We start from the raw sequence: 24,894 nt of genomic DNA on the forward strand, positions 1-24,894 counted from the left end.
AGAACGGTACGAAAAGTACTAAATATGGTACCCTTTGTATTAGGCAAACGCGAAGAGCTAGAATTCTGAAATTTGGAATGAAGTTCACTGATTGTGAGTTAGAAAGGTGTACCAAATGGTTTTTGGAAATTCGAACTATAAGTGTACGAAAAGTACTAAAAGTTACTAAATTTAGTACTATTTGGTATTACGTGAACGGATAGAGCTAAAATCTTGAAATTTGGAATGAAAATCAAGCTTTAGAAGATGATTTGATATAAGGAGGTGGTTTTGAAAATGTGTACTCATGTGTACGAATAGTACTAAATGGTACTAAATTTGGTAGAATTTGAATTTGGGCGAACCGAAAAAGTTGAAATTCTGAAATTTGGAATTACTATTACTGTTGGAGCGTAGGTTTGAGATATGGAGGTAGTTTTCGAAATTCGTACATATGGGTACGAAAGGTACTAAATAGTACCAAATAAGGGACAATTTGGATTTGGGGGAACGGATGGAGCTGGAATCCTGAAATTTAGAATTAGGATTATAGTCGGGGTGTAAGATAGAGGTATTTTGGATATTCGTACTTTTGGGTACGAAAAGTACTAAATGGTACCAAATTTGGTACAATATGAATTTAAGTTATCGGATAGAGCTGGAATAGTGAAATTTGGAATTAAGATTACTATCGGAGTGTGGGATTGAGATACTTTTGGAAATTCGTACTTATGGCAACGAAAAGTACTAAATAGGTACTTGTGGGCACAAAAGGTACTGAGTGGTACTAAATTTGGTACAATATGGATTTGGGTGAACGGATATAGCAGGAATTCTGAAATTTGGAATTAAAATTTCTGTTGGAGTGTAGGATTGAGGTAGTTTTGGAAATTTTTGGTTATGGGTGCGAAAAGTACTAAACACTTTGATTTAGCTAATCGGACAACATCTCTGATTGACTTCATGTTAGTTAGTGACTGCGCTCTTTTAGACTACACAAATCAAGTTCAGTGTCCTGCGATTTCCGACCATGCGCTTATATTTGCTTCCCTCTCTTTTAATTATAATCCTTTACCAGATTTTATTGAACTCCGTGATTATAGGAACATTGATTGGAATGGGTTACTTTCTTTCCTTGTGTCTTTTGATAAAAACTTAATTATTGGGAATGCTGATGTGGATGTTAAATGTTCCTACGTTGGCTCACTCTTTGATCGCCTTTTTTCCTTTGTTCCTGTAGTGAGGAAGGAAATAAGGTATTCTGGTGATCCTTGGATGGGGTCTAGAGAAGTCAGGTTTGCTACTTCGATGAGGGATTTGTCCTTCTTATCATTCCAAAGAGACCCAACTCAGCAAAACTGGCGAATCTATTGCAAATATAGGAATAAGGCTAAATCTGTAATTCGCAAAGGGAGGAGACTTCATTATACAAAGCTTTACGGTAGTATGGATTCTACTAGGATTTGGAGGATTCTCAAGACTCATGGTTGTGCGGGAAATGAGAGCGAGTGTATCAATATCGATGTAAATACCATTAATGAGTTCTTTGCTAATGCTACTGATGAGTCTAATGGTGCATTAGTTAATGTTAATGACTTCATTGATTTTGATTCCTCATTTTCATTTCGATGTATTAATGAAGATGAGCTCATTGAAGCAATGAGTAAGGTTAGATCTAAATCTGTTGGTATTGATGGCATACCGATATATTTCATTAAACTGGTTTTTCCGTATATCTCGGATCTTATTTTGAATCTTGTGAATACTATATTAACTTCTTCAGTCTTCCCTGTGTGGAAGATAGCTCGAGTAGTGCCAATTCCCAAATCCAGATCTGTTAGGGATTTGGATGACTTAAGGCCCATTTCAATTTTACCAGCCATATCTAAGATTATGGAACATATCATTAAGAATCAAATGCTGGAAGTCTGTTCAAGTCGGATAAATGACTGTCAATTTGCTTTTCGCCAGGGACATAACACTACCCACTTGTTGCTTCAGCTAACCGACTCTATTCGTGAATCCATCAATGATGGTATGTTAAGTGTTCTTATATCTTTGGATTTGTCCAAAGCCTTCAATTCTATTGATTTCTCCTCTCTTGTAATAAAATTAAGGGATGAGTTTAACTTCTCTAAATCTGCCTGCAAACTTATTTTTTCTTACTTGTATGGTAGAAGTCAGTTTGTTGTAGTGGATGGTTGTGAGTCTAGTTGCCTTCCCCTGTCCTCTGGAGTGCCGCAAGGGTCTGTTCTAGGCCCACTTCTATTTATTTTATACATGAATGACCTTCCTCTTCACACGAATTCGTCATGTTGTTCAACTTTTATTTTTGCAGATGATATATTCTTGCTTTTTAGTGGTACACGTGATGCTTCCAACATGCTTGAATGTAATATTAATTCAAACTTAGATTGTTTTGTTCGTTGGGCTACAAGGAACTTATTGAAAGTCAATCCTTCTAAGACCAAGGCTTTAGCTTTTTGCAATAATAACTGTTCTTTACCACCCATTGATATCTTCTTGGGTCACACTAAAATTGACTTCGTACAGCAACATAAATGCTTGGGAGTAATTATCGATTCTGATCTTTCATTCAAAAGCCACATTGATTCTTTGTCTGGTAAAGTTTGGGGCATATTGCGTAGGATTTATGGTTCTAATTTATATCTTTCTCACCGAATAAAGTTATTACTGGCTAATTCTCTTTTGATGTCCCAAGTATTGTATGGACTTGAGGTGTATTCTGGTACTATTGGCGCCAATATTGACAAATTGAGGTGTATTGTCAATACTATTACACGTTTTTTGTTTAATCTTCCTCGAAGTAGTCATGTATCAGGTCATGTCATTCGGTTTCTAGGTTGCTCCTTCGATATGTTCATAAATTACCGTTGTACGTTGCTTTTTTATAATCTTATAAAGAATGGTATACCTAGTGCCCTAAGGAGAAGATTTACTTTTTTACATTTTAATAGAAATCCCCAAATTTTTATTCCTTTGATTTGGAAGGATGTGTATTCTAGGTCTTTCTTAATCAGAGTTGCACGGTTTTGGAACTTTTTACCACTAGAACTACGTATTTTTTCTCATACCAATAATTCTTTTCGTTTGAAAATCCTTAGATACATTCAGGGGCTACCTGAACAATAATATTATACATATATATATGTATATCGATATATATGTATATATATATATATATATATATATATATATATATATATATATATATATATATATATATATATATATATATATATATATATGCCACTCTTTAAAAATCAGCATATGTTGAGTTACTACTCTTTGGACAATGTGGAAAAGGGTATAATAAGTTTGTTTTCCCAAAAATTCATGTAACGCCGCGAAATATTCGTCGTAGACCCCTCATGTGGTATACCAAACTTCATATCTCGACGAGATAAAGCGATTTAGCTATGTGTGTCCGTCCGTCCGTCCGTCCGTCTGTCCGTCCATTAAAAATTGTAATCAAGCTACAGGCCGCAATTATGGACCGATTGTCACGAAATTTAGTATGAAGGTCGGGGTTGTACCAGAATAGAACTGATTAGTTTTTGGCGATGATCGTGAAATATTAAAGGGATGAAATGGACCAAAAACAAAATTTTTGGTCGATTTTGTAGCCGCTCTGTAGGTCGCAATAATAGTTCGATCGCCGCGAAATTTTACACAAAAGTTAAGTTTGTGATGGAGAAGGCGTGTGAAAAGCAACATGAATATCGGATAATATTTAGCGGGTTAAATGGACCAAAACTTTTGTGTGAAAATTGGTAAAATTTGTAATGTACAGGTTATATTTATCCATGGAGGAAAGATATTGCAAATCTATAGTGGTATAGGGTATCACATGGTCGGCCCTGTCCGACTATAGCCTGCTCTTACTTGTTTTTTTTTGTTTTTCTTTAACATTTTATGGCTGGGGAGCCGAATAAAAAAAATATATCTGCATTTAAATAATAATTAATTGTTATATATTAATATATTTAAGTACATTAAATTGAATTTATTATTTTATAACTCAGGTTTTTTGTCTTGAGATACGTTTATTTGGCCATTGAGGCTTTGTATCATGTATGAATTTTGAAATAAATAAAATAAATAAATGGTACCAAATCACAGTCTGCGCGGAAACTTTTTTCACCGAATCGATCTTAGAAACGCGTTTTCATTATTAGGACAAAATTCCGCACATGGTACTGGTGTTGTATTTTTGTAGAAAAGAAATACGATTCTCACAGGCAAAGTTAATAAAAACAGCCTGTAACTTTCGCGAATTCGTTGCAAATGACCCCATATTCTCTTGTCCGATAGGTACAAAAAATATGAACATAAAATTCACGAGTTTATAAAGAAATACCAAAAATTGCAATAGTGTCAAAAGTTCCTAATATGCTCCGAAATGGCGCGATTTGAGAACAAAATGGTCCAGAACAGTTTGATATTGGTTTTAAATTAGATAACAAAAAAATAAAAATTTTAATGAAAAGCAAATATGTTGTTATAACAGATAAAATTAAAAAATGCATTACTGAACTTCGATGCATTTGGTGCGGAAACTTTTTTCGCGATAGAGAAAAATTAACACCGTATTTCATAATAGTTTTCCATGCTCTACACGGCTATGTGGTGGTATTTTTTTGGTTATAGCCCTAATGCACAGTGCAAAATATGAGCACTTTAGCGGAACTTTACTAATAACTTTTAAAGGAAAAGGTGTAGATTCCTAAAATTTTGCACAAATGTTTCTTATATTAGTGGACAGTGTAGGACTCAAATTGGGCCACCTAGACCCGCGGTTTCCTGTAGCGGTCATGTAACGGTGTCTGGCGTTTTTAAGTTTTACATTCATTTTTCAATCGATTTTGATGAAAATTGGTATATTGAGTTTTCAGCGGATAGAAAACGTATGTACAAAATATTTTCAATATAGGTTCGCGTTTTGTAATAGCCCTACATGCCGGGTTCCTTCATATTGGGTATTTTAAAGGTTAAAGACAAAAATTGCAGCCGATTTTGATGCAAATGTAAATTTTACGATGATAGCGAATAAAAAAACTCATCACACAAAAGCTGTACACATAGGTCCACTTCTGGGTGACATTTTAGATGAGGTTCCACTATGGATTCAATCGGTTCACTCCTTCGGGTACCTCCCACACAAAATTTCCTGAAAAGTACAAAAACCCCTGTGACGCCGTGTGTATTTGTTGAAGCTCAAGATAACTCTCGAAAGGATCTGCCGATTCGGTTCATAATTTGGCCTTCGTATTATTTTGTGAAAATATAGTTTAAGTTCAAAGATAAGCCATATCGGTCCACTCCTTCAGGTACCTCCCCCCACAAAAGTTCACAAATGTTCGGAAAAATTGTGCGCACTATAACTCTTGAAGGGAGTGACCGATTTAGTCCATTCTTTACACATCGTAATATATCTACCAGATATAGATCATGTACGAATATGGACTGTATTCGTCCACTCTCACACAAAATTTCGGATAAATTCCCTTTAATACCTGCTTCCGAATCACTTTGATTTTCGTTGAAGCAATTTGTATTCGCTGTCTCCATTAGGGCGGTAAAATCGTTATCAGGGGCAAGTCCATACTTCTTGAGAAAACAGCCCGAAAAGGGTAAAAAATCCCTATGGCACCATATGTAGTGGCTGGAGCGCATGGCAACTCTCGAAGCTTTGAGCTTTTATCCTAGTCCATATTTTTGTCGGGAATTTCATACGCACAATATTTTGAAACCCCACTAAATATATACGTTTTTTCGAGAAAAAATATTTTAATTCACACAGGTTGAGGGTATATCTCTGTCGGCAAAGCCGACTGATACTTTTTTACTTGTTTGTTTTCATTTGTATCTATAATGTGTATTGGTCCATTCAGCAGATCTGTACCATTAATTGTGTTAATAATGTCTTTCAGATCAAGTTCAGGTCCGCACTGCTTTACAATTTTTAACGTATTTTGGTATTTGCACCGCAGCATCTAAAAATATTGCACTATATGTAAATCACCAACATTTAGAGGTCAAAACTATGAAAAATTGTGAGAGGTTTCTTAATTTTACAGAAATTATCATTGTTAGAATTAGTGATTCCATTTCTTCAAAACACAGTCAACAATGGCGTTGATTGTCACGTTTACCTTCCACTTTTGGAAAATGCAACTGAATGAAATTCCCGAAGTCTTTTTAGAAAATCTTGAATATCTCCAAAGACCGCGTGATACCGCAGCAGTTTTATAGCTTTGCGAACAGAGGAGAATCCAATCTTTCAGATTATATATATCTTAACACGTGAATGTACGGAACTCACTTTTGAAATGTCCACGGAAAATAAAAAATTATAATTTTGAAAACTTCAAAAAATCACTTGTTTCCGACTAAAATTGCACGAAAACAATAAGGGTTTTTGCATTGTTTTAAAGTGTAAAATGTCATAATTATTTTGTAAAATATTAAGAAAAATAAATCATGGCATACTGACTTACCATTTGTCCGCGCCACTCCATTTTTTTAATGAATCAAAAATATATTTCTTACAAAAAAAAAAAAAAAAAAAAAAAATTATTAAACAAAAGTGCAAATTTAAGTGCATTTTTTAGTCGTTTCGTGGAATAAATCGGCAAACTGAGTATGGACCATTTGCAGTGGAGTACTTAGCTAACGAATTCCATAAAAGTTTAATTAATTTCATGTACTTTGAAAATCCCTTAAAGCTCCACTAAACTTCCCAAATTTCGCACTGTGGGATGACGACTTCTATTTTGTTTTTCAAAATAGTCAGGCTTAATCCCATAGTCGTTGTTTTAATATTTTATTAAAACAACTTTAATTTATTAGTGGGAAAAACAAAATAGAACTCGTCATCCCAAATAAAAAACGCCAATCCTCCTAATAAAATATAAAGTATAAAATATAAAATATACAATATAAAAATAAAGTATAAAATTTAAAATATAACATATAAAATATAAAGTATGAAATATAAAAAATAAAGTGTAACATAAGAAATATAAAATATAAAAAATAAAGTATAAAATATAAAAATAAAATATACAATATAAAATATAAAAAATAAAGTATATTTTATACTTTTTATAACATATGAAATTTTAAATATAAAAAATAAAGTATAAAATATAACATATAAAATATAAAAATAAAGCATAATATATATAGTATAATATATAAAATATAAGATATAAAATAGAGAATACAAAAAAGGAAATAAAAAATAGAGGATAGAAAATAAAAACTATAAATATTAATTGTGGTGTTTGGTTGCTCCGATTTTTTTTTTTGGTTTTACTTACCATCCACTTTAGCCCGGATTTAAAATTCCTGGCAAATTTTTGTATTTAATTAAATATAACCACTCCTTTGTTGTTTTTTAGTATAGTTGGTTTTTTATTCTTTTCTTTCTTTTTCTGGTTTTTTGTTGTTTTTTGTTTTTCTTACATTTACATGCATTTACAAAATAAGCACTTTTTCGTTAAAAATACCGCAAAATTTATTTTACGTTTTCTTGTTGTTTTTTTTTCTTGTTTGTTGTTGTTGTTCATGTTTTCTTCTTTTTCTTGTTGGGGATTTTATCTGGGGGTTTTCATTTTTTAAAATTCTAAATAGAAATATCCTATACGAACACAAATATACTTTTGTTGTTTTTTGGTTTTTCGTTTTTTCCTCTTCTTTGTTTTTGTTTTATATTAAATATTATCATTTCTTATTATTTTTTTATTAAATTATTATTTAAGTTATTTTACGTTTTTTTTTCTTTATTACAAATATCCAAACTAACTGCTTAAAGCTAAAGACGCGATCGACATGACTACAGCGACTGTTGTCCATTTACGTTGTATATTTGTTGCTTTATCTGAAATGAAAGAGCAGAAACATTATGGACATTAGACAGTAGAAGAAGAAGAAACATTTGAGTAAGAGAAAGCACTAATAAAAATGGCATTTCAAATTTCAAAATTGTTGGTTGTTATGGCAACATAAAAATAAACAAAAAATGCATGCCGACGACTGTTGTAAATTCTTCCTTAAAAGGATATTTTGTGGCCATTCAGTTGTAAAAATAGCTCACCAACAATGTTTTATATTATTATTTATTTATAGATTGATTCATGTTAATTATAATGGTCCTGATTTATGTGTCCCTTTTAAAAGTTTCCAACTAGATATGACGAAACTATTGCGTGTTGTTGTCATTTAAAATGGGTTAATTTTAAATCCCTATAATTATTTCCGCCCTCTTTGTCATTGAATGCATGTCCATAATTTTGTCATAATTTACAATTAACACTTTGGTGGTGGGCATGAAAAGGATTTTTATTGAATTTGGTAATTAATGAAACTCCCTTTAGGCATAGGATTTATGATGGGTTTGCAGCAGCTGGCCGAAACACTATGGTTCCGGGTCAATCCGGTACGAAATAACCCGCTGTCGTGGGATTGATAAACCACAATAGGCATAGTTTTCTTTAAGAATTTTTAGAATCCACAAAGGCCACAGTAAACGTGGATTTTTTAAGATTAAAAAAATACAATAACAAAAGTTGCTCTACCATACATATTCTTACCTCTACTTACCATAGAAAATAGTTTCCCGTCTTTTAGTGTAATTGGTACCAAGCAGGTGAAATGCACATGTTATCGGTGTGGGTGAATCAAATTTATCTCTAGGTATACGCGTTCTAACTGTCATACTATATAGGCCACTAGCATTCTGATCCATTTGCGTTAAAACAGAATCCAATATCTTCTGATCGAATCTGCTAAATAAAATAAAAATGAAATAAATGTTAGTTGAATTTATTAACAAAAATATAAAAATATATTTTTTATATTTTATATTTTATATTTTATATTTTATATTTTATATTTTATATTTTATATTTTATATTTTATATTTTATATTTTATATTTTATATTTTATATTTTATATTTTATATTTTATATTTTATATTTTATATTTTATATTTTATATTTTATATTTTATATTTTATATTTTATATTTTATATTTTATATTTTATATTTTATATTTTATATTTTATATTTTATATTTTATATTTTATATTTTATATTTTATATTTTATATTTTATATTTTATATTTTATATTTTATATTTTATATTTTATATTTTATATTTTATATTTTATATTTTATATTTTATATTTTATATTTTATATTTTATATTTTATATTTTATATTTTATATTTTATATTTTATATTTTATATTTTATATTTTATATTTTATATTTTATATTTTATATTTTATATTTTATATTTTATATTTTATATTTTATATTTTATATTTTATATTTTATATTTTATATTTTATATTTTATATTTTATATTTTATATTTTATATTTTATATTTTATATTTTATATTTTATATTTTATATTTTATATTTTATATTTTATATTTTATATTTTATATTTTATATTTTATATTTTATATTTTATATTTTATATTTTATATTTTATATTTTATATTTTATATTTTATATTTTATATTTTATATTTTATATTTTATATTTTATATTTTATATTTTATATTTTATATTTTATATTTTATATTTTATATTTTATATTTTATATTTTATATTTTATATTTTATATTTTATATTTTATATTTTATATTTTATATTTTATATTTTATATTTTATATTTTATATTTTATATTTTATATTTTATATTTTATATTTTATATTTTATATTTTATATTTTATATTTTATATTTTATATTTTATATTTTATATTTTATATTTTATATTTTATATTTTATATTTTATATTTTATATTTTATATTTTATATTTTATATTTTATATTTTATATTTTATATTTTATATTTTATATTTTATATTTTATATTTTATATTTTATATTTTATATTTTATATTTTATATTTTATATTTTATATTTTATATTTTATATTTTATATTTTATATTTTATATTTTATATTTTATATTTTATATTTTATATTTTATATTTTATATTTTATATTTTATATTTTATATTTTATATTTTATATTTTATATTTTATATTTTATATTTTATATTTTATATTTTATATTTTATATTTTATATTTTATATTTTATATTTTATATTTTATATTTTATATTTTATATTTTATATTTTATATTTTATATTTTATATTTTATATTTTATATTTTATATTTTATATTTTATATTTTATATTTTATATTTTATATTTTATATTTTATATTTTATATTTTATATTTTATATTTTATATTTTATATTTTATATTTTATATTTTATATTTTATATTTTATATTTTATATTTTATATTTTATATTTTATATTTTATATTTTATATTTTATATTTTATATTTTATATTTTATATTTTATATTTTATATTTTATATTTTATATTTTATATTTTATATTTTATATTTTATATTTTATATTTTATATTTTATATTTTATATTTTATATTTTATATTTTATATTTTATATTTTATATTTTATATTTTATATTTTATATTTTATATTTTATATTTTATATTTTATATTTTATATTTTATATTTTATATTTTATATTTTATATTTTATATTTTATATTTTATATTTTATATTTTATATTTTATATTTTATATTTTATATTTTATATTTTATATTTTATATTTTATATTTTATATTTTATATTTTATATTTTATATTTTATATTTTATATTTTATATTTTATATTTTATATTTTATATTTTATATTTTATATTTTATATTTTATATTTTATATTTTATATTTTATATTTTATATTTTATATTTTATATTTTATATTTTATATTTTATATTTTATATTTTATATTTTATATTTTATATTTTATATTTTATATTTTATATTTTATATTTTATATTTTATATTTTATATTTTATATTTTATATTTTATATTTTATATTTTATATTTTATATTTTATATTTTATATTTTATATTTTATATTTTATATTTTATATTTTATATTTTATATTTTATATTTTATATTTTATATTTTATATTTTATATTTTATATTTTATATTTTATATTTTATATTTTATATTTTATATTTTATATTTTATATTTTATATTTTATATTTTATATTTTATATTTTATATTTTATATTTTATATTTTATATTTTATATTTTATATTTTATATTTTATATTTTATATTTTATATTTTATATTTTATATTTTATATTTTATATTTTATATTTTATATTTTATATTTTATATTTTATATTTTATATTTTATATTTTATATTTTATATTTTATATTTTATATTTTATATTTTATATTTTATATTTTATATTTTATATTTTATATTTTATATTTTATATTTTATATTTTATATTTTATATTTTATATTTTATATTTTATATTTTATATTTTATATTTTATATTTTATATTTTATATTTTATATTTTATATTTTATATTTTATATTTTATATTTTATATTTTATATTTTATATTTTATATTTTATATTTTATATTTTATATTTTATATTTTATATTTTATATTTTATATTTTATATTTTATATTTTATATTTTATATTTTATATTTTATATTTTATATTTTATATTTTATATTTTATATTTTATATTTTATATTTTATATTTTATATTTTATATTTTATATTTTATATTTTATATTTTATATTTTATATTTTATATTTTATATTTTATATTTTATATTTTATATTTTATATTTTATATTTTATATTTTATATTTTATATTTTATATTTTATATTTTATATTTTATATTTTATATTTTATATTTTATATTTTATATTTTATATTTTATATTTTATATTTTATATTTTATATTTTATATTTTATATTTTATATTTTATATTTTATATTTTATATTTTATATTTTATATTTTATATTTTATATTTTATATTTTATATTTTATATTTTATATTTTATATTTTATATTTTATATTTTATATTTTATATTTTATATTTTATATTTTATATTTTATATTTTATATTTTATATTTTATATTTTATATTTTATATTTTATATTTTATATTTTATATTTTATATTTTATATTTTATATTTTATATTTTATATTTTATATTTTATATTTTATATTTTATATTTTATATTTTATATTTTATATTTTATATTTTATATTTTATATTTTATATTTTATATTTTATATTTTATATTTTATATTTTATATTTTATATTTTATATTTTATATTTTATATTTTATATTTTATATTTTATATTTTATATTTTATATTTTATATTTTATATTTTATATTTTATATTTTATATTTTATATTTTATATTTTATATTTTATATTTTATATTTTATATTTTATATTTTATATTTTATATTTTATATTTTATATTTTATATTTTATATTTTATATTTTATATTTTATATTTTATATTTTATATTTTATATTTTATATTTTATATTTTATATTTTATATTTTATATTTTATATTTTATATTTTATATTTTATATTTTATATTTTATATTTTATATTTTATATTTTATATTTTATATTTTATATTTTATATTTTATATTTTATATTTTATATTTTATATTTTATATTTTATATTTTATATTTTATATTTTATATTTTATATTTTATATTTTATATTTTATATTTTATATTTTATATTTTATATTTTATATTTTATATTTTATATTTTATATTTTATATTTTATATTTTATATTTTATATTTTATATTTTATATTTTATATTTTATATTTTATATTTTATATTTTATATTTTATATTTTATATTTTATATTTTATATTTTATATTTTATATTTTATATTTTATATTTTATATTTTATATTTTATATTTTATATTTTATATTTTATATTTTATATTTTATATTTTATATTTTATATTTTATATTTTATATTTTATATTTTATATTTTATATTTTATATTTTATATTTTATATTTTATATTTTATATTTTATATTTTATATTTTATATTTTATATTTTATATTTTATATTTTATATTTTATATTTTATATTTTATATTTTATATTTTATATTTTATATTTTATATTTTATATTTTATATTTTATATTTTATATTTTATATTTTATATTTTATATTTTATATTTTATATTTTATATTTTATATTTTATATTTTATATTTTATATTTTATATTTTATATTTTATATTTTATATTTTATATTTTATATTTTATATTTTATATTTTATATTTTATATTTTATATTTTATATTTTATATTTTATATTTTATATTTTATATTTTATATTTTATATTTTATATTTTATATTTTATATTTTATATTTTATATTTTATATTTTATATTTTATATTTTATATTTTATATTTTATATTTTATATTTTATATTTTATATTTTATATTTTATATTTTATATTTTATATTTTATATTTTATATTTTATATTTTATATTTTATATTTTATATTTTATATTTTATATTTTATATTTTATATTTTATATTTTATATTTTATATTTTATATTTTATATTTTATATTTTATATTTTATATTTTATATTTTATATTTTATATTTTATATTTTATATTTTATATTTTATATTTTATATTTTATATTTTATATTTTATATTTTATATTTTATATTTTATATTTTATATTTTATATTTTATATTTTATATTTTATATTTTATATTTTATATTTTATATTTTATATTTTATATTTTATATTTTATATTTTATATTTTATATTTTATATTTTATATTTTATATTTTATATTTTATATTTTATATTTTATATTTTATATTTTATATTTTATATTTTATATTTTATATTTTATATTTTATATTTTATATTTTATATTTTATATTTTATATTTTATATTTTATATTTTATATTTTATATTTTATATTTTATATTTTATATTTTATATTTTATATTTTATATTTTATATTTTATATTTTATATTTTATATTTTATATTTTATATTTTATATTTTATATTTTATATTTTATATTTTATATTTTATATTTTATATTTTATATTTTATATTTTATATTTTATATTTTATATTTTATATTTTATATTTTATATTTTATATTTTATATTTTATATTTTATATTTTATATTTTATATTTTATATTTTATATTTTATATTTTATATTTTATATTTTATATTTTATATTTTATATTTTATATTTTATATTTTATATTTTATATTTTATATTTTATATTTTATATTTTATATTTTATATTTTATATTTTATATTTTATATTTTATATTTTATATTTTATATTTTATATTTTATATTTTATATTTTATATTTTATATTTTATATTTTATATTTTATATTTTATATTTTATATTTTATATTTTATATTTTATATTTTATATTTTATATTTTATATTTTATATTTTATATTTTATATTTTATATTTTATATTTTATATTTTATATTTTATATTTTATATTTTATATTTTATATTTTATATTTTATATTTTATATTTTATATTTTATATTTTATATTTTATATTTTATATTTTATATTTTATATTTTATATTTTATATTTTATATTTTATATTTTATATTTTATATTTTATATTTTATATTTTATATTTTATATTTTATATTTTATATTTTATATTTTATATTTTATATTTTATATTTTATATTTTATATTTTATATTTTATATTTTATATTTTATATTTTATATTTTATATTTTATATTTTATATTTTATATTTTATATTTTATATTTTATATTTTATATTTTATATTTTATATTTTATATTTTGTATTTTGTATTTTATATATTTTATCGTCGTACTTGTTATTATACACTTACTTTACATATAGCACGGGTTGTGGAAAAACATTTTGAACGGCACACATTACTTCGACATTTTCTCGCGTTCCATCCATTTTGGTTTCAAGCAAAAAATCCGATTCCAATCTGGCCTACGTATTGTTATTCCACCCGGACTACCTCCTAATGCATAGACTTCAGATTTCTTGGGACCCTGTGGATAGAGAAGAGAACAGTAGATAACGACACAGATGACATACATATTATAGTCTTCCACAGTTTTCTGCTCTAATATAGAATCATTGGTTTATATTCGCAGTTTCCTGAGGAAAAAAAGCTGTAAATATTTCCTGAGGCACATGTTTTCTATAGAAAATTTTTAACCTCAGCTTTCTGAGGCAAATAGTTTTCTATAGAAAATATTATGCCTCCGCTTCTTGAGGCAACCAGATTTCCATAGAAAATTGTTTGCCTCAGCTTCTTGAGGCACACGTTTTCTATAGCAAATATTTTTCTTCAGCTTCCTGAGGAATCTTTTTTCTGTAAAAAACATTTTCCTTACTTTCCTGAGGAATATGTTTTTCTATGGAAAGTTTTTTCCTCAACATCCTGAGAAATCTGTTTTCTATAGAAAAAACTTTTTAACATTTTGGATTTTTTAAATATTTTTTCCAAGGACAATCAGAGCTATAAACGTGGATTTTTTAAATAATTTATTTCAAGGACTGTCAGAGCTATAAACTTGGATTTTTTAAATATATTTTTTTTTCATGGACTATCAGAACTGTACCCTTGGATTTTTCAAATAATTTTTTTCAAGGACTATCAGAGCTATAGTCGTGGATTTTTAAAATAATTTTTTTAAAGGACTACCAGAGCTATAAACGTGGATTTTTAAAATATTTTTTTTTAAAGGATATCACAGCTATTTCAAGGACTATCACAGCTATAAACGTGGATTTTTTAAATAATATTTTTCATGGATTATCACAGCTATAAACGTGGATTTTTTAAATAATTTTTTCCAGGACTATCACAGCTATAATCGTGGATTTTTTAAATAATTTTTTTCAAGGACTATCACAGCTATAAACTTGGATTTTTTAAATATTTTTTTTAAGGACTATCACAGCTATAAACGTGGATTTTTTAAATAATTTTTTTTTAAGGAGTATCACAGCTATAAACGTGGATTTTTTAAATATTTTTTTTCAAGGACTATCACTGAAATAAACATGGATTTTTTAAATAATTTTTTTCAAGGACTATCACAGAAATAAACGTGGATTTTTTAAATAATTTTTTTTCAAGGACTATCACAGAAATAAACGTGGATTTTTTAAATAATTTTTTTCAAGGACTATCACAGAAATAAACGTGGATTTTTTAAATAATTTTTTTCAAGGACTATCACAGCTATAAATGTAGATTTTTTAAAAAATGTTTTTCAAGGACAGTTACAGAAATAAACGTGGATTTTTTAAAAAATGTTTTTCAAGGACAATTACAGAAATAAACGTGGATTTTTTAAATAATTTTTTTCAAGGACTATCACAGAAATAAACGTGGATTTTTTAAATAATTTTTTTCAAGGACTATCACAGAAATAAACGTGGATTTTTTAAATATTTTTTTCAAGGACTATCACAGAAATAAACGTGGATTTTTTAAATATTTTTTTCAAGGACTATCACAGAAATAAACGTAAATTTTTCAAATAATTTTTTTCAAGGACTATCAGAGCTATAAATGTGTTTTTTTTTAATTATTTTTTTCAAGGAATATCACAGAAATAAACGTGGATTTTTTAAATAATTGTTTTCAAGAACTATCACAGCTATAAATGTGGATTTTTTAAATATTTTTGTTTTCAAGGACTATCACAGCTATAAATGTGGATTTTTTAAATATTTTTGTTTTCAAGGACTATCACAGAAATAAACGTGGATTTTTTGAATAATTTTTTTCAAGGACTATCACAGCTATAAATGTGGATTTCTTAAATAATTTTTTTCAAGGAATATCACAGAAATAAACGTGGATTTTTTAAATAATTGTTTTCAAGGACTATCACAGCTATAAATGTGGATTTTTTAAAATAATTTTTTTCAAGGACTATCACAGAAATAAACGTGGATTTTTTAAATAATTTTTTTCAAGGACTATCACAGAAATAAACGTGGATTTTTTAAATAATTTTTTTCAAGGACTATCACAGAAATAAACGTGGATTTTTTAAATAATTTTTTTCAAGGACTATCACAGATATAAACGTGGATTTTTTAAATAATTTTTCGCAAGGACTATCACAGATGTAAACGTGGATTTTTTAAATAATTTTTTTCAAGGACTATCACAGAAATACACGTGGATTTTTTAAATAATTTTTTTCAAGGACTATCACAGATATAAACGTGGATTTTTTAAATAATTTTTCGCAAGGACTATCACAGATATAAACGTGGATTTTTTAAATAATTTTTTTCAAGGACTATCACAGAAATAAACTTGGATTTTTTCAATAATTTTTTTCAAGGACTATCACAGAAATAAACGTGGATTTTTTAAATAATTTTTTTCAAGGACTATCACAGAAATAAACGTGGATTTTTTAAATAATTTTTTTCAAGGACTATCACAGAAATAAACGTGGATTTTTTAAATAATTTTTTTCAAGGACTATCACAGCTATAAATGTAGATTTTTTAAAAAATGTTTTTCAAGGACAGTTACAGAAATAAACGTGGATTTTTTAAAAAATGTTTTTCAAGGACAATTACAGAAATAAACGTGGATTTTTTAAATAATTTTTTTCAAGGACTATCACAGAAATAAACGTGGATTTTTTAAATAATTTTTTTCAAGGACTATCACAGAAATAAACGTGGATTTTTTAAATATTTTTTTCAAGGACTATCACAGAAATAAACGTAAATTTTTCAAATAATTTTTTTCAAGGACTGTCAGAGCTATAAATGTGTTTTTTTTTTAATTATTTTTTTCAAGGAATATCACAGAAATAAACGTGGATTTTTTAAATAATTGTGTTCAAGAACTATCACAGCTATAAATGTGGATTTTTTAAATATTTTTGTTTTCAAGGACTATCACAGAAATAAACGTGGATTTTTTGAATAATTTTTTTCAAGGACTATCACAGCTATAAATGTGGATTTCTTAAATAATTTTTTTCAAGGAATATCACAGAAATAAACGTGGATTTTTTAAATAATTGTTTTCAAGGACTATCACAGCTATAAATGTGGATTTTTTAAATATTTTTTTTCAAGGACTATCACAGAAATAAACGTGGATTTTTTAAATAATTTTTGTCAAGGACTATCACAGAAATAAACGTGGATTTTTTAAATAATTTTTTTCAAGGACTATCACAGAAATAAATGTGGATTTTTTAAATAATTTTTGTCAAGGACTATCACAGAAATAAACGTGGATTTTTTAAATAATTTTTTTCAAGGACTATCACAGCTATAAATGTGGATTTTTTAAATAATTTTTTTCAAGGACTATCACCGAAATAAACGTGGATTTTTTAAATAATTTTGTTCAAGGACTATCACAGAAATAAACATGGATTTTTAAATAATTTTTTTCAAGGACTATCACAGAAATAAACGTGGATTTTTTAAATAATTGTTTTCAAGGACTATCACAGCTATAAATGTGGATTTTTTAAATATTTTTTTTCAAGGACTATCACAGAAATAAACGTGGATTTTTTAAATAATTTTTTTCAAGGACTATCACAGAAATAAACATGGATTTTTTAAATAATTTTTTTCAAGGACTATCACAGAAATAAACGTGGATTTTTTAAATAATTTTTTTCAAGGACTATCACAGAAATAAATGTGGATTTTTTAAATAATTTTTGTCAAGGACTATCACAGAAATAAACGTGGATTTTTTAAATAATTTTTTTCAAGGACTATCACAGAAATAAATGTGGATTTTTTAAATAATTTTTGTCAAGGACTATCACAGAAATAAACGTGGATTTTTTAAATAATTTTTTTCAAGGACTATCACAGCTATAAATGTGGATTTTTTAAATAATTTTTTTCAAGGACTATCACCGAAATAAACGTGGATTTTTTAAATAATTTTGTTCAAGGACTATCACAGAAATAAACATGGATTTTTAAATAATTTTTTTCAAGGACTATCACAGAAATAAACGTGGATTTTTTAAATAATTGTTTTCAAGGACTATCACAGCTATAAATGTGGATTTTTTAAATATTTTTTTTCAAGGACTATCACAGAAATAAACGTGGATTTTTTAAATAATTTTTTTCAAGGACTATCACAGAAATAAACGTGGATTTTTTAAATATTTTTTTCAAGGACTATCACAGAAATAAACGTAAATTTTTCAAATAATTTTTTTCAAGGACTGTCAGAGCTATAAATGTGTTTTTTTTTTAATTATTTTTTTCAAGGAATATCACAGAAATAAACGTGGATTTTTTAAATAATTGTGTTCAAGAACTATCACAGCTATAAATGTGGATTTTTTAAATATTTTTGTTTTCAAGGACTATCACAGAAATAAACGTGGATTTTTTGAATAATTTTTTTCAAGGACTATCACAGCTATAAATGTGGATTTCTTAAATAATTTTTTTCAAGGAATATCACAGAAATAAACGTGGATTTTTTAAATAATTGTTTTCAAGGACTATCACAGCTATAAATGTGGATTTTTTAAATATTTTTTTTCAAGGACTATCACAGAAATAAACGTGGATTTTTTAAATAATTTTTGTCAAGGACTATCACAGAAATAAACGTGGATTTTTTAAATAATTTTTTTCAAGGACTATCACAGAAATAAATGTGGATTTTTTAAATAATTTTTGTCAAGGACTATCACAGAAATAAACGTGGATTTTTTAAATAATTTTTTTCAAGGACTATCACAGCTATAAATGTGGATTTTTTAAATAATTTTTTTCAAGGACTATCACCGAAATAAACGTGGATTTTTTAAATAATTTTGTTCAAGGACTATCACAGAAATAAACATGGATTTTTAAATAATTTTTTTCAAGGACTATCACAGAAATAAACGTGGATTTTTTAAATAATTGTTTTCAAGGACTATCACAGCTATAAATGTGGATTTTTTAAATATTTTTTTTCAAGGACTATCACAGAAATAAACGTGGATTTTTTAAATAATTTTTTTCAAGGACTATCACAGAAATAAACATGGATTTTTTAAATAATTTTTTTCAAGGACTATCACAGAAATAAACGTGGATTTTTTAAATAATTTTTTTCAAGGACTATCACAGAAATAAATGTGGATTTTTTAAATAATTTTTGTCAAGGACTATCACAGAAATAAACGTGGATTTTTTAAATAATTTTTTTCAAGGACTATCACAGAAATAAATGTGGATTTTTTAAATAATTTTTGTCAAGGACTATCACAGAAATAAACGTGGATTTTTTAAATAATTTTTTTCAAGGACTATCACAGCTATAAATGTGGATTTTTTAAATAATTTTTTTCAAGGACTATCACCGAAATAAACGTGGATTTTTTAAATAATTTTGTTCAAGGACTATCACAGAAATAAACATGGATTTTTAAATAATTTTTTTCAAGGACTATCACAGAAATAAACGTGGATTTTTTAAATAATTGTTTTCAAGGACTATCACAGCTATAAATGTGGATTTTTTAAATATTTTTTTTCAAGGACTATCACAGAAATAAACGTGGATTTTTTAAATAATTTTTTTCAAGGACTATCACAGAAATAAACATGGATTTTTTAAATAATTTTTTTCAAGGACTATCACAGAAATAAACGTGGATTTTTTAAATAATTTTTTTCAAGGACTATCACAGAAATAAATGTGGATTTTTTAAATAATTTTTGTCAAGGACTATCACAGAAATAAACGTGGATTTTTTAAATAATTTTTTTCAAGGACTATCACAGCTATAAATGTGGATTTTTTAAATAATTTTTTTCAAGGACTATCACCGAAATAAACGTGGATTTTTTAAATAATTTTGTTCAAGGACTATCACAGAAATAAACATGGATTTTTAAATAATTTTTTTCAAGGACTATCACAGAAATAAACGTGGATTTTTTAAATAATTTTGTTCAAGGACTATCACAGAAATAAACATGGATTTTTAAATAATTTTGTTCAAGGACTGTCGCAGAAATAAATGTGGATTTTTTAAATAATTGTTTTCAAGGACTATCACAGCTTTAAATGTGGATTTTTAAAATAATTATTTTAAAGGACTATCAGAGCTATAAACGTGGATTTTTGAAATAATTTTTTTCAAGGACTATCTGATCTTTATACGTGGATTTTTTAATAATTGTTTTCAAGGACTATCAGAGCTATAAACGTGGATTTTTAAAATATTTGTTTTCTTTTCGAGGACTATCAGATCTATAAACGTATTTTTTTTTTCAAATTTTTCTTTTCGAGGACTAAACGTGTTTTTTTAAACAATTTTTTTCTAGGGCAATCAGAACTACTACCAGGGATTCTTTAAATAATTTTTTTCTCAGCTTCCTGAAGAATCTGTTTTCTCTAGAAAAAATTTTCCTCAGTTTCCTGAGGAATTTGTTTTCTATACAAACGCTTTTCTTTAGCTTCCTGAGGATAGTGTATTCTATAGTATTTTTTTCTGAGGAATCTCTTTTCTATAGTAAGTTTTTTTCTTCAGCATCTCGAGGTATCAGTTTTCTATAGAGTTGTTTTCCTTAGCTTCCTGAAGAATCGGTTAGATATTTGTGGTTAGTATTTCCCATAGAAAAATGTTCCTCAGCTTCCTATGATCTACGATGAAATATTCCATACCCTTCTACTCACCATTGCAAATCCCTTTACGGAGGGTATCCATTGGTATATGGAATGATTGTTGAACAGCCATTTGAGAACAAAACCCTTCTCACGCGGCCCCAATTCATATTCACAGTCAAGCACCAATGGTTCTGGTTCTGTGTGACGTTCCAGTGTGTAGGTATGAGGCACCTTAAGATTGGTTATTCTTACCGACTGGGTAACTAATTTGAAAAATGCGAAGAAGAAAAGAACAAATACAACAATAAGAACTAAAACAACAACAATGACCAACATTGCCAACAAAAACCAATTAACATGGCTAATCTCTTAGCCAAGAAACCGGAAATGTATCGTATTACCAGATACAATGAATTAACGTTAAATTAAAAAGACACCTGGTAAGACGGTGAGGGAGTTACAGTTCAAGTGCCGCTACTTACTTGTTAGCAAAGACAGCCAAGTTAGTATGCTAAAACATACTAGGTAACGTCTCAGAGCCATTGGATATAGAATTTGCAGTGTTGCATTCATTAGTTTTTTAATCCAAAGTTTAACTCTGGATCCTGTGTGGTGGTGGAGGAGAGATGGGTGGGTGGCGGAGAGTGGTTTTGAAATGCTGCCGTATTGTTGTGTGGGGTTACGGTTGGTTGGTGGCGGTGTGTGGCAGGTGGAGGGGGAAGAAAGTTTGCCTAATTTATAATTAGTTTGTTGTTTATTTTTTGATATCCTGGCGTTTGCTGGCTTGGCGGCGGTGGCGCTTCCAGGTGCTCCTTTGCGTTACTGGTGCCTTGTGTATGTGTGCCTGTTTGTTGTCAACTCCTTGTCCAGTGTCAAAGGTTAATGGGGTCTTATGTACAATCACCCGTATCTAATGCGGGATGTAAGCCTTGCATTGCGATATTTTGTTGGTGTTGTTGTTGCTGCTGTTTCTCTTTCAGCCTTTCAGTTTTTCCATTCACAACAACACACATTTAGCCTAAGGACGCAAAACATCGTTGATTCATTTTATTAGCGTTAAATGAAGAATGAATGGAGCAGCGAGCGGGGGTGGATATGAGGCAGACCTTTGATGCTGCTGACTTTTGCTATTGCCGATGAAGTTTCCGTTTTTTTGTTATCAAAAAACAAATAACTACACTTATTAAAGATTAATTGACAAATTTTCGTTAAACTTTTGACATTAATGTCGCAGGATAACTGCACAAATCCTTCCTCAGGTTATTGGCAAAATTTTCTTTGAGACTTTTTCACTGTGTTACGAGTATTACTGCGCTGCCTATGATAGTTGCCAGTTTTTTTTTCTTTGCTTCTTTGAACTCCCCCAAACCTTGCTTTGGTTGTCGTCCTGTTCTGCCGCTGCTGCCGTTGCTGCTTCTTCTTCCTTGCTTTTTGGCCGAAATGTATTATTCCGCTATGTGTACCTATTGTTTTTTTGCTTTTGCCGAGATTTTTTTTCACTTGGCCAATTGAAGAGGAATAGTTTAACTCATTTTTTACGTGTGTCCTTTATCTTTTAGCACACACATTTTTATTGCTTTTTTCGTCCTTAACATTTATTTATCACTTGGTTTTCTTTTTTTTCAAAAGTCCTTTTTAGATTTGAAATATTCCTTTTCTTTTCTTTTTGCGTTTGCGTTTGCTTTGAATTGTCAGTCAGTCCGTGTAAGCGATTTAGTAGCGACTCTGTAATGCGAAAAATCTTGTCTATGTGCTGCACACACAATGTGAAGTTTGGAGCGAGTTCTAATGTGTTTTTTGGGGGATGCGAGGCAGAAGGCAACCAACGTGTATGTTATGTGTGTCCTACGATAACGAACAAAAACACGAAGAAGAAGACATAGCTTTGGAATGTATTTTTCCTGATAGCTCTGCTAATACAGTTGACATCTTTCACCTGACTACCGCCAGATAGTAGGGTTGTCTCTGTCTGTTATTTTGTTTTGGATTGTGGCAGGATATGCAATGCGCATAATCCATAATAAAAGCTCAGAGCTTTTAATAAAAGCTCTTTTGTGACAATAGTCATGTAATTTATGATCCTTTCGATGTGGCAAAGTTATGTTAAAGGGGGGTTGAAATGATTGTGAAAGGAAGACAGCTGTCAAAACATCCTGTAAGCGTTAGTTAATGTGAATAAAAGCTTTTGGACATTTCCGCTACATTTTGAAAATTCAAATATAAGTATAAATATTATTTGAAACAGCAACAGAACAAAATATATTTGTAGCGATACACTTGGAAATTAAACCATTAATTTTCAAGGAATCTCAAATATGTTATGTTGCATTCTTTACAATATATATAGTGGCGTTTTTAAAATAATTTTTGAAGAAGCTTCAGGGCTGTAGAATTTGACTTTTTAAATAAATTCTTATGTAACTTCAGAGCTATAAACTTGGATTTTTAAAATATATTTTTTGAAGGAACTTCAGGGTTGTAAACGTGGATTTTTTAAAGTAATTTTATGGCTTTAAACGTAGATTTTTTAAATAATTTATTTCAATGAGATTCAGAGCTGTAAACTCTGATTTTTTAATAATTTTTTAGAAGGCTCTTCAAGGCGGTAAACGTTGATTTTTAAATAATTTTCATGAAGGAATTTCAGGGTGTAAACGTGGATTTTTAAAATATTTTTTAAGGAACTTCAAGGCTTGAAAAATTAATTATTAAATAATATTTTTAGACTGAACTTCAAGGTTGTAAGCGTGGATTTTTAAAATATTTTTTTTTTAATGAACTGCATTTTAACAATTTATTTCAAGGAACTTTAGGGCGGTAAATGTGGATTTTTTAAATAATTTATTTCAAGGTACTTCAGGGCGGTAAACGTGCCTTTCTGAATCTTGGAGGAATATGAATTGCCAGACCGTACAATGTCTGAGGGTGAGTCAAAACCGAAAGAGATGGGCTTATAATCGTTTGTGCGATTACTATCGCTGGCTGTAAATCGAGAAGTTTAAGCATGCTTGTAAATAGTACGAGTACCGTCTTCTCCGGGTTCACTCCAAGACGATTGTTGTGGGCCCATCTTGGCAGTTGCTCCAGAACATCTGTGACGTGACAAAATGTGCACGTACATAAACACATAGATACTTTATTACATCAACTCCATAACTCAGCACACCCTAATGCATATGGATTTCTTTTAGTTTGTTGCACTTCTCCACTCACTTCATCGGAAATAATTCTCATTTACCTCATCTCATCTGAGTCTTTAGTCACGTTTCCCCTTTGAAA

The 24,894-nt window shown here is 23.4% G+C and overlaps 1 protein-coding gene and 1 long non-coding RNA gene across 2 annotated transcripts in view; one reads left to right on the forward strand and one right to left on the reverse strand.

The window, feature by feature from the left end:
* LOC141386532 (uncharacterized) overlaps positions 1 to 24,894 on the forward strand; it is a 153,135-nt gene that overhangs the window by 80,559 nt on the left and 47,682 nt on the right. The window lies entirely within an intron of this gene.
* LOC141386531 (uncharacterized) lies at positions 7,732 to 23,557 on the reverse strand. Its single transcript, XM_073955178.1, is given in 6 exon segments — positions 7,732 to 7,885; positions 8,608 to 8,789; positions 14,848 to 14,947; positions 14,950 to 15,022; positions 21,685 to 21,878; positions 22,098 to 23,557. Coding segments are annotated over 6 exon segments (720 nt in total). The 5' UTR covers positions 22,189 to 23,557; the 3' UTR covers positions 7,732 to 7,805.

The sequence above is a fragment of the Musca autumnalis genome, unplaced genomic scaffold (assembly GCF_047663935.1).
Source record: "Musca autumnalis isolate F117 unplaced genomic scaffold, ASM4766393v1 scaffold_5, whole genome shotgun sequence".
Lineage (NCBI taxonomy): Eukaryota > Metazoa > Arthropoda > Insecta > Diptera > Muscidae > Musca > Musca autumnalis.